This window comes from Esox lucius, chromosome 21 (genome assembly GCF_011004845.1).
Source record: "Esox lucius isolate fEsoLuc1 chromosome 21, fEsoLuc1.pri, whole genome shotgun sequence".
NCBI lineage: Eukaryota > Metazoa > Chordata > Actinopteri > Esociformes > Esocidae > Esox > Esox lucius.
In genome coordinates, this window is record NC_047589.1 from 27,971,691 (window position 1) to 27,983,795 (window position 12,105).

The 12,105-nt window shown below is 46.8% G+C and overlaps 1 protein-coding gene across 2 annotated transcripts; it reads right to left on the reverse strand.

The window, feature by feature from the left end:
* Window positions 1-126: 126 nt before the first annotated feature.
* zc2hc1a (zinc finger, C2HC-type containing 1A) lies at window positions 127-10,761 on the reverse strand. Of its 2 annotated transcripts, XM_010868343.4 has the most exons (10): window positions 10,695-10,761; window positions 8,922-9,001; window positions 8,350-8,466; window positions 7,839-7,874; window positions 5,255-5,396; window positions 3,796-3,962; window positions 3,536-3,632; window positions 3,060-3,168; window positions 2,265-2,375; window positions 127-1,562 (listed from the first exon to the last, which is right to left on the reverse strand). In XM_010868343.4, exons 1-10 carry the CDS (start codon window positions 10,708-10,710, stop codon window positions 1,433-1,435), a joined length of 1,005 nt encoding a protein of 334 aa, XP_010866645.2. In that variant the 5' UTR covers window positions 10,711-10,761; the 3' UTR covers window positions 127-1,432. The 2 variants fall into 2 exon arrangements, with proteins under 2 accessions (XP_010866645.2, XP_010866648.2); XM_010868346.4 differs by lacking the exon at window positions 7,839-7,874.
* Window positions 10,762-12,105: the final 1,344 nt, after the last annotated feature.

Sequence of the window (12,105 nt, forward strand, 5' to 3'; positions counted from 1 at the left end):
CGGATGTGGCATTTTGAAACGCTTCCTTTTATTAGGATGCTTGAACAGTCAGTGACAACACAGGAATGTCCTTTTCAGCCAGGTAAGCATTGCATATCATGTCAATAACACTTGGGTCAGGGAGCCTTTACAGTCCTTTCGAGTTTATTAAAATGACAAGATAAAATGTTTCAACCAAGCTTGATACACCAAAGACAATAACATTTACGACAGTGATGAAAGGTGTCCCTGCTGGGGATAAATGACTGTTCACTCTTAAGATGAGTTGATAGTGACATCTCTGGTCACAAGTGATTGTAGTGAATGTGTTCTTCATTCCCAGCCTGGAAAGGCATCCACGTACGCAGCCCAAACCCCCCCCCCCATGTATCACCATAAACTAAGTACAATCGGGTGTGTTAATATTTGACTGGGGCAACCAACCCGTCGGCACCTGTGTGTCCTCTAAAAAAAAAAAAACACTGTGCGTAGGATCCAGCGTCACTCCGGACGGCATCGACCATTTCCTTAAAGCAAAATTCCGGGTTTGTTGCTTTGATTGTGATTATCACCAGGCTGGTGTCTTCCTGGCTCCACTGGCATCCCCGGGACCATGGTTACAGAAGGTTGGTGTTGTCCGGTGAGAATGGGTCGGTGCACGTACCGCCACCAATACTGATTCAAAATGAACACCAAACAAAACAGACGAAGGCAGGCACAGAAAACAGCTTTTCCTAAACTACACGGCAAAAAACAAAGAAGTTGATAGCTTGGCAAAAACAAAAAAATCTGATAAGATATGAGCGGGGGGTCAACCCATTGTCTTGTATAAAGTATGTTCCCCCAGTAGGGTGATCATCGGTTGTTTTCAAAGCCTATTGGACTTGTAGAATTGTGTTGTGGAACTGCTGATTTTAAAATGGATTTAAAACCCTGAATTGTGACCCCACCGTTTCACCGCAACTGCTTACACTGGTCCCAGTGAAAACAAGGTGCGGTCTTCACCAAATCTTGCCATCCCTTTGTCTTTGTAGGGAAAGAATCAGTAGTCAGTCACATTGCACTTCACTGGTAACACGCAGTGAATATGTTAAATCAGGACAGAAAGGGGAAGGAGTGAATGGTATTAGAATGTGGCTTTCTATCTAGAGTTTATTTATTGGAGAGGGCTGGTGAACCGTCTCACAGAAATTGGTGAGGGAAAAGAACAACTCACGGTTACAAAGGAACTTTTGGATAATTCTGTACTTGAGCTAAACACCAAAAAGTCCACATAACGCCGTCATAAAGCATCACAACAGCTCATGTCAGAATAACTTTACAATGTTAGGAGAAAAATAGTTATATTTTAGCACGGTAACGTCCTCACTCCATCGTGGCTCTCTTCCCTCTCCTGACCACTTTCATAGGAACTGCCTCCACCCAACTCCCTGTCTTTTCCGGGCCTCGGCTACTAAAAACACATCCTGCGGACCCCACACTCGCAGCAGAACTTGGCCCAATCTACCGGGTACTTGGTTCCACACTCGTGGCAGAACTTAGTCATCATTCCGCCATTATCGTTCTCGCATTTGCCATCATTCCTGTGAAGTGGAGCAAAACGGGGAGTGGGGGGAGATGACAAGGATGAAAGAAAATAGATTGTTTCCCAAGGAAGTGTGTGAGAGTGAGATAAAGAGAGACAAAGAGTGAAACAGAGTGAGGGGGGAGAAAGAGAGAGACCATTGCTGGGGTTTAATGATGCTGAGTAATACTAGAACCAGCAAAGTATTCATACTCTGGAGTTAACACTTCATCAAATGCTTCTTGTCAGACTGATACCGTGAATTTTAAACCAAAACCTGTTCCCTGCACACCATCGGCCACATGTTGCTGACCAAACTCTGATGGTGACAGCCTACAGAGTGGCCGGGAGTCCAATAAACACATCAACTTCGGGACACACTCTAGACTTGAATTATGCAATAAACGGCCCACTGTAGGTCAAGGAAAACACGCATGAAATTGCAATTTACGAAGAAGGAATAAACATTAACGACAATTGAACAGTTAATTTAGGAGCAATTTTGTTATTAATTGTCGTGTCTGGAAATCAGATGTGATGAAATCCGCCTCCACTTCCCGGGGGCCTGCTTGAAGGGTCTAATTAGTCCCTATGCCCTTGCTCATTTCTGCTCCCCCAGCTTTGGGACACTTGACGAGAATGACGGACGAGGCGGATGTGAACATGCAAATGGAGGACGCAAGAGTTCGTTTGGGATACACCGACGCGGGGACTTCGCTACCTGGAGTTGTAGTTCTCTGCATTGGAGGCTTTTCTGTTGTTGAGTCTTCCTGCTGACTGAGAGTTTTTCACTGAGCCATAGGAAGCTCCTGGTCGGGGCTTTACTCCAACACTGACATCAGAGAAGCAGGAGAGTGATGGGGGGAAAGGAGTAAGGATGAGATTTGTTTACAGGTGTGTTTGTGTGTATACCAATTACATACAATATCCCCACATTAAAATACTGACCCTGAAGGGGGACTGACCCTGAAAGTGTACTGACCCTGAAGTTGGACTGACCCTGAAAGTGTACTGACCCTGTAGTTGGACTGACCCTGCGTGTAGTGACCCTGAAGTTGGACTGACCCTGAAAGTGTACTGACCCTGAAGTTGGACTGACCCTGAAGTTGGACTGACCCTGAAGTTGGACTGACCCTGAAAGTGGACTGACCCTACTTGTACTGACCCTGAATCTGTACTGACCCTGAAGGTGGACTGAACCTGAAGTTGGACTGACCCTGAAGGTGGACTGAACCTGAAGTTGGACTGACCCTGCTTGTACTGACCCTGAAGTTGGACTGACCCTGAAGTTGGACTGACCCTGAAAGTGGACTGACCTTACTTGTACTGACCCTGAATCTGTACTGACCCTGAAGGTGGACTGAACCTGAAGTTGGACTGACCCTGAAGGTGGACTGACCCTGAAGGTGGACTGACCCTGAAGGTGGACTGAGCCTGCATGTACTGACCCTGAATCTGTACTGACCCTGAAGTTGGACTGACCCTGAAGGTGGACTGAACCTGAAGTTGGACTGACCCTGAAGGTGGACTGGTGAGACCAGAGGCAGCAACGGTGCGGTTGGGAGAGTAACCAGACGGTGCGCTCCTCACTGATCCGGCAGAGGGAACTTTACAGGCTGGGATCCCTACAGGGAGAGAGGAGTGAAACCCAGGCTGGAGACCTGAACTCGTAGGACAGTCTCTCCATCAAAACAGCCCAACGTTCCCAGCCGAAGAAACGCCCGTTGATTAAAACACAAGAGAGGACTTTAGTTGTCCTCAGGAAGACAGAATAGACTGTTATAAAAGAGGATGACAAAAAAACTGAGACAAGCATGTGAAATGCACCCTGGGTAATACAAATGTCTGCACTGTCATCGGACATGAACCACACCCACCCACCAGACTTAACTATAAAACGGGGAGAAAGATCGACTTTGTGTGTCTCCGTTTAGATAGCGAAATAAACACTTTGTGTGTGTGTGTGTGTGTGTGTGTGTGTGTGAGAGTTACCTGAGGGCTGGGCCAGGCCAGATCTCTGGGGCAAACGGGAGGAGGAGGAGGACACAGCAGGAGAGGTTCCCTTCTTCACAGGAGCAGGAGGCTTGAACTGCGGAGTGAGCGTACACACGCACACACGCATGCATGCACACTTTTGTTTGACGCTGTGCAAAACACAGTATGTTGTAATCCTTGTGCAGGGCTCACACACAGCCAGTGCCATTCAAATGACACACACACACACACACACACGGCAGTGATGGCAGTCCTACCGGGACACGTGCCGGGGTTGTCCTGGCTTCCACAGCCCCGGCTGGTTTGGCCCCCGGGGCTTTACCCTTGTTCTGCATGCGAGCATGTTGCTCCTTACAGAACTTCAGGTGACGGTCTGCTGCGTTCTCACTGAACCTGCGCTCACAGTACGGACACTGGATATAATCTGGAACAAATCATTCACAGGTCACTGGATTTAAGTCCCAGTCAAACATAATGGGGGTTAAGGTGTCATTACCTGGGTCGTAGTTGGGGGGTGGAGGAGGGGGTTATAAGGTGTCATTACCTGGGTCGTAGCTGGGGGGTGGAGGAGGGGGTTAAGGTGTCGTTACCTGGGTCGTAGCTGGGGGGTGGAGGAGGGGGTTAAGGTGTCGTTACCTGGGTCGTAGTTGGGGGGTGGAGGAGGGGGTTAAGGTGTCATTACCTGGGTCGTAGCTGGGGGTGGAGGAGGGGGTTATAAGGTGTCATTACCTGGGTCGTAGCTGGGGGGTGGAGGAGGGGGTTAAGGTGTCGTAACCTGGGTCGTAGTTGGGGGGTGGAGGAGGGGGTTATAAGGTGTCATTACCTGGGTCGTAGCTGGGGGGTGGAGGAGGGGGTTAAGGTGTCGTAACCTGGGTCGTAGTTGGGGGGTGGAGGAGGGGGTTATAAGGTGTCGTTACCTGGGTCGTAGCTGGGGGGTGGAGGAGGGGGTTAAGGTGTCGTAACCTGGGTCGTAGTTGGGGGGTGGAGGAGGGGGTTATAAGGTGTCATTACCTGGGTCGTAGCTGGGGGGTGGAGGAGGGGGTTAAGGTGTCGTTACCTGGGTCGTAGTTGGGGGGTGGAGGAGGGGGTTATAAGGTGTCATTACCTGGGTCGTAGCTGGGGGGTGGAGGAGGGGGTTAAGGTGTCGTAACCTGGGTCGTAGTTGGGGGGTGGAGGAGGGGGTTATAAGGTGTCATTACCTGGGTCGTAGCTGGGGGGTGGAGGAGGGGGTTAAGGTGTCGTTACCTGGGTCGTAGCTGGGGGGTGGAGGAGGGGGTTATAAGGTGTCATTACCTGGGTCGTAGCTGGGGGGTGGAGGAGGGGGTTAAGGTGTCGTAACCTGGGTCGTAGTTGGGGGGTGGAGGAGGGGGTTATAAGGTGTCATTACCTGGGTCGTAGCTGGGGGGTGGAGGAGGGGGTTAAGGTGTCGTTACCTGGGTCGTAGCTGGGGGGTGGAGGAGGGGGTTATAAGGTGTCATTACCTGGGTCGTAGTTGGGGGGTGGAGGAGGGGGTTAAGGTGTCGTTACCTGGGTCGTAGCTGGGGGGTGGAGGAGGGGGTTATAAGGTGTCATTACCTGGGTCGTAGTTGGGGGGTGGAGGAGGGGGTTATAAGGTGTCATTACCTGGGTCGTAGCTGGGGGGTGGAGGAGGGGGTTAAGGTGTCGTTACCTGGGTCGTAGTTGGGGGTGGAGGAGGGGGTTATAAGGTGTCATTACCTGGGTCGTAGCTGGGGGGTGGAGGAGGGGGCAAGGGCCCGCCCTCCTTCATGATCTGAGTGATGCCCTTGGCAGCTCTGATGGTGGCAATGAAGTCCTCATGTTTCTTACGCCAGTTAGACTGCTTCTTAGGGGGCTCCGGCTAAAAGACACACACCCATCAGTAACACACCTGCGTGGAATGACAACAAGTCCAAGTTGGCCCCATTTCATGAGGTCAGAGGGCCACAGAGGTCGGGGTTCAGAAAGGCACACGCCGCGTCCTTCACCTGATTTTAAAGAACTGTGACATGGCCAGCGGGTACTTAACGGCACTTTTCCACTGCATGCTACCAGCTTGACTCGGGTCGCCTTTTTTGCTTTTCCACTGGTCAAAAGTTGGGATAGTACCTGGTACCAGATACCTTTTTGGTACCTGCTTCGTCGAGGTTCCAAGCGAGCTGAGGCGATACCAAAAGTGACGTGGAAACACAGAAGACTTCTGATTGGACAAGAGTGACAGCGTGCAGCAAAGCAAAACAAGCAGTCCTGCTGGACTAGCCGTCCAGTGTCAGATACGAGAACGACGCGTCTTTGCGGGTCTGTCCCAGGAGTCCTTGCATTGATGTGTGTTAATTTCAGCGCCAGTGCTTAGGACCAGACATCGTATTTCCCCAAAACTCCTCTTGGTTTGGATCTATATAATGGCGTTGAAATCCCCATGAGAGACCCACAAATATGCGCTGTTTTTGTAGCCTACAAAGGGCCTTGTCTTTTTCCTCAAGGGTTTTTTTTATAGGCTATCTGGCATACATTGCCAGAAATGTATTGTTAGGCTGCTTCAAGCCAAACAGAAGAAGCCTACCAATCTTTCTAACTATTTTTGCAGTCTGCAATGTATTAAGACCAAAGTTACTGCTCACATGTGCTTCCTCACTACTACCAGTATAAACACTGCCTTGTGTACAGTCGGTGTGGTATTATAGCCAGCAATTAATAAGGCAATTATTTACAGCTTTTAATGGAGATGGAGGGGTTATCTAGGTTGTTTTAAATGTGTTGGTGTTGAGTTGTTAGGTGTATACACTTAAGTCTAACAAAACATTGTAGTTATGTCAATTTAAAAGAAAATTGATGGGAGTTCATTCAATAGATTACTTTGTTAACTGCAGGGTTTATCTGGTGTACGCCGGTATCTGGTGTACGATATCTCCATTAATGTTCCCGTGTCGTGTTGGAGGAGGCGCTACGGTTTTCCAGTGACAACGGGCGGGTACAGGGTACTATCTGCAGTGGAAAACCAACCAAGGCGAGCCGTGTGGAGCCGAGTCGAGCTGGTACCATGCAGTGGAAAACCAACCAAGGCGAGCCGTGTGGAGCCGAGTCGAGCTGGTACCATGCAGTGGAAAAGCGCCATTATGGTCCTCTGGGTCTTCCTGGGCTTTGAGACGAACCACTAGTGACGTAAGTGGTTCACCGTCATGCCTCACATTGGACCTTCAGCTCAGATCACACGACTGTTTCCCAGATCAGTGACTCAGCTGGGTTTTATAGAGACTGCCCTATGCCATCTGGGCAGAACTTTGGCGAGCCGTGCAACACACACCAGACCTGCGTGCACCCACCAATTTAAACTGATTATTCACCCTCCAGACCAGTGTCTACCGGTTCAGAACTCTCATTTGGGACTGAATTTATTCTGATTTACCAGAACCCACAAACCCTTGAGAATGACACCAGTGTGTCAGACGCCTCGGTACCACATCATGTACTGATAACTTCATACACAGTCGGAGCAAATCCCTCCGGACGCTTTTCATCCCATGTCAATGACACTACAGGAGAACCGGCTAAAGATGCCATTTGGGCCACACCTCCAATTACTATTCTGGTAACCAGCAGGCAGATGACAGTAGTCCAGACATAATAGGGCTTTGTTTCCCTTTTCAGTTGCATTAAAATGCATGTCAGGCAGTCTAGCTAGCTCAGCGCCAAGCAGTGGAGAACCTAGGCCGAAGTCTCTGAATTTAGCAGCTCCTCGTCCACCGCGAACTGGGATTTTGCGGCGGACGAGGATTGCAAGGAGCAACGGTCCTGAGAACAGGGGCTACTGAGCCGTACTGACAGAGCTGTATTCAGCGTACGGGCCGATCCCTAGGCTTTAGAAGACCACACACCGCCTGGGTCAATATGATGCAGGAGAGCTTTTAATATAAACTCTTCCGTCCATTTAAAAATGGCTGTGGGAGAACAGGGAGAGAGTTGAATGGAATTAGAGCGGGCAGTAAAAAAAGACTGACCAATTCGGGACCAGTCAGATGATTCTGAGATCATGGGATTTTCCTGCATGAGAGTTTACATAATTTCACTGTGTCACCAAGTCGCGGTCTCTTCCATATTAATTACGACACCAGTATAACTTGTGTTTTTTACAGAGCCTTCGAGGCTACGAATAAACTCAGGCACCATAAATGCCCAGCCCAGTTCTCCTAACGTCAGGCCAGCAGTTCTGCTCTCTTATTGTTTGACACACACACATTGTAATACACACACATACATAAAATAATGAAAACATTATAATAAAAATAAAGACTACTTAACTTACTTTGACAGCCCTAGCAGAGGTGGTAGAACTGTTTGACTGAAATAAATAACAGTGGTTTAAGGTGTATAACACAGTGGTTTTAAGGTGTATAACACAGTGGTTTAAGGTGTTTAACACAGTGGTTTTAAGGTGTATAACACTGGTTATAAGGTGTATAACCCAGTGGTTTTAAGGTCTATAACACAGTGGTTTAAGATGTATAACACAGTGGTTTAAGATGTATAACACAGTGGTTTTAAAGTGTATAACACAGTGGTTTTATGGTATATAACACAGTGGTTTTAAGGTGTATAACACAGCGTTAGGAGACATAAAGCATGACTTGTAACATTTAGTTAACAAATTAGGGCTTGTTATACAGTTGATCCCATCACCAGATGCCAGTGTTTACTGTGGCCTGAGACACAGTTTGGTGTGGTTTCCACTTGTAGGTTTTCAGCTACTGGTGCGCTTTCCTAAGATGAATTCTGTGTTTGTGTGTGTGTGTGTTTGTGTAGTGTTGTGGTCTCACCTTTGGTTTGATTGGTTTAATAGTGGAGATCTCTGTTCCCTCAGCTCTCTGCCTGCCAGAGTCAAACACCTTCCTCTTCTTAGCTGCTGCTTTCTGACAGATGGGAGTGTGTTTCTTCTATAGGGAGAGAACGACAACGACTAAATGTTTTAAACCTCCAAAGACACTCACATCAAACCACTACTAAAACACGGAAAATTGTGCTAATAGACATTTAGCCGCTCCTCTTGTTAACAAGAAGCCTTATCTTAGATGGGTTTTAACTTTAAAATCTATGTGGGTGTGTGTGCTTGTGTAGAGTTAACTGTCTTGGTATCTTAGCATTATAAACCGAAGCGGATAAAATATATAACTTAGCCAGCTGTGCTTCAACAAATTAAATGTCCCAGTAAAACAGTGTCTGTGTTACTGCTTGAATTTCAATATATGAACAGGGATAAAAATGTCTCCAACTGTGGGTAAACCAGAAAAATGTGAGAAAAAACATTGGGGGGCGTTTTGTCTAAGCCGGACCAGCGTATGTGTGTACAACTGTGTGTGTGTACAGCTGTGTGTGTGTGTGTGCATCTTACCAGGACTTTATTAAAGAAGCTCCTTCCACAGATCTTACAGGGTATGAGCTCTTCATTGGAGGGCGGAGCCTCCTCCACATCTGTACAAAAAGGAATGGATGCAGAGAAGAGCTGTAGGTTAGGCCTAACACCAGGCTCCACCCACAGCTGTAGGTTAGGCCTAACACCAGGCTCCACCCACAGCTGTAGGTTAGGCCTAACACCAGGCTCCACCCACAGCTGTAGGTTAGGCCTAACACCAGGCTCCACCCCCAGGGACACCCTCAGCAGAAATATGCCTATACACTTAAAAGTTAACGGAACAGCTAGCACACCAGGATACATGGCAGTGCTACTGCCTCATGCCTAGAAGGTTCTATCTGCGATAGCGCTGAGATTTTGAACATCTTAGAGCAACATCTCGGAATTGTTTTGTAGTAAAGACTATCAAATAAGACAAATTTGGACAAATCCAGGTTGGTCCCTCACAGTTTCATTTGATTGGATGGGAATAAAAGGCGGGATCAGGAGGACAACACCCTGAGTATTCATCAACAGGCAACAGAAGTTCCCCCTCACACATTTTCAACAAGGCCACAGACAGAAATGTGCAGGAGATTCTGGGTTGAGTGGCCCTACTAGCAGAGAGGTATTAAAAGATCTGCACTACTTAATGCTGATCTTAAACCGACCTTGTTGGAAAAAAGTGGTAAAAGAGCTAACTTCAGCCAGTGTCACTGTTTGCCAAGGACAACACCAGCACTGGGCTGTTGGGGATTTAGAAAAAGCAATAGCTCTGAAAGAGCTTTTTTCCTGTTGTTGTACCTTTTTGCCCGAGTATTATGTCATTTCCATCAGTTGTGTGGTGTTAAAGCATTCTGGTGTCTCCAGTCATGTAAAAGCAAAAAGGCTTTCCACTTCGGTGACAACTCTGTTGTTTACAGTGAACAGAAGGCTGAAGGACTGGGTGTTTTAAGCAACCCATTAGATGTTTAAGAAATGGCCTGAAAGGTAAAGAATATGGAAATAAAAAAGGCAAACGATTCACAGTTGAAAAAGTATGAACATCAAAACTCAATTAACAGCCCACCTCATCCTGACATATTTTAAATTACGCTTCTAGCTTAAACTCTGTAAAATGAGATGTGTCTGAATAAGAAGCATTACGAGGATTTAACGTGGGATGGCTGGCTTTGCAAGCCGTATTACTGATTTGAAGCATTAATTTTTGCATGAAATAGCTGTCTACGGTTTAACAGAATAATCTAAATCCTTAATTATTTCAAATGAAAATATCAATGCTAGCGTTGGTTTTAGTGTCTAATGTTTCCGACGCATTTTATTTGTACCAGGTACATTTGTAGGCAATTGTTTTGCTTGAGATCCAGGGAGTACAGAAGCAAGAATAGTATGTTAGCAGTAGGTTAGCATGAGGCTGCAAAACATAAAATATGTATTTTTCTGTAAACCTTCCTACGGGCTGCAAATGGTATCAAATCGGTTTACAAAAACAAAACATAAATCGTCTATTCAACTATTCGAGGAAAGGTACGTTCATTAATCAGGAAAACCAGTGCCATCAAAGATGGGATAAACCCTGCCTTGGTCATACTAGACGTCATACTCCGCCCTGGTTGGCTAGACCGCAAAGAAAGGGATCCGTATTATGGTAAACGATAATAGTAGTTTTACGGGACGGAAAAATCGCGGACTTTAATTGAAACCCTAAATCTATTAAACAGTGAAATCGTCGGCTGGTTATGTCCTCGACTCATTATTTACTGAACGTCTTACCCTCAAAGTACTCCATCCCTCTGTAGCAGTCGCTGGTTCTGCTACTGCAACCCGTAGCAACTGATTTGTCTAGGAGACGGCGGCACATCCCAACATTTGATGATTTCATTGGCCATCCCTCTGCGGATGTCAGACAGGGATATGTGTGTTGTTGCAGTTGAACGGCAGGTGGGGCGTGGGAGGCAACCAAAAGAAAGTCCATTCTGCCGAGGGTCAGGTTTTGTTTGTTGACTTCAGGAGGTACTGTGGACTGTTTCATCCCCAAAATAAAATAGGACAATGTTATCTTCTATCAAGGCAAAGATGGCCAATCATTTAAATGTAACTGAGTGTGCCCGCAAAATAAGCTGCGTTTATACGACTTCATGTGTTGCAACTTTGATGTGCAGGTCCGTATCTCACTCACTGACGGTTCGGTGAACTCTCTCGTTGCAGTTCAAAAGGGACTTAGTTTTCTGTATAAACTCTGCACCACACCTTATACACCGCCAGGCTGTTCATGACTGCTGACCTGGAGCAGTACCTCGCCAGCAGCATTACCCTTGACTTCCGCAGGCCAGTCCATTGCCATTTGAAGGCCACATGCTGTCATCAGCACGTGAACATGGTAGTTCAGGTCTGACAGGAGAGCAGATATGCACCTTGTAAGAAAAGGTCAGCTCCATGTAGCAGTCAAATGATAGCCCCACTTCCGGAATGAGCACCTTCCTCTGGCCTCCCCTGTAGGTCCGCAACTACGGCAACACCCAGGATGTTCAGAACCCGCATAATCATTAGCATTAAACCAACTTCCCCTCACACAAGAATGTTTGTGAATTTGCAGAGCTGGACACACCGCTCATACATCCAGAAATATACAGGTCCTTGTAAGAACAGCAGACATTTAAAAAATAAAATAGCCAACAGACTCACATTTCATTTATGTAAAACCTCAAATGAGTCATGGTTTTCAGGGTAGTAATGTGCTAGATAACATGTTGGTAGAACTTGCAACTGGCAGAAGTGAGTATCTCCTTGCTAACAGTAGCATTCTCATACAACAGCCAACCTGGCAGATGTTGGGTTCTGTGGAAGACATTAAAGGTGTATTTTGTGATGTTTGACCACCGGTTGTAAAAGTGGTGCTATCGGGACAAAATAGGAGATTGAAAATATTATATATCATGTGAAATGTGCCGACATCGCCCCTATGTCAGCAAAACCAATCGCTTTCACACTTGGAAATCCAGGGCTAACTAAGGTATAATGGTGATTCTGCTTATAAACAACATATTATACACAGCCTGAAAAAAATGTGTTTATTATAAGTCCCAGACGGCATCTTTAATTTATTCAGATTTGTCCACCTACTGTGCATTTTCCTAATAACCTGTTTTTGAGAAATTAACTTGGCAAACGGATGTTGAGTATT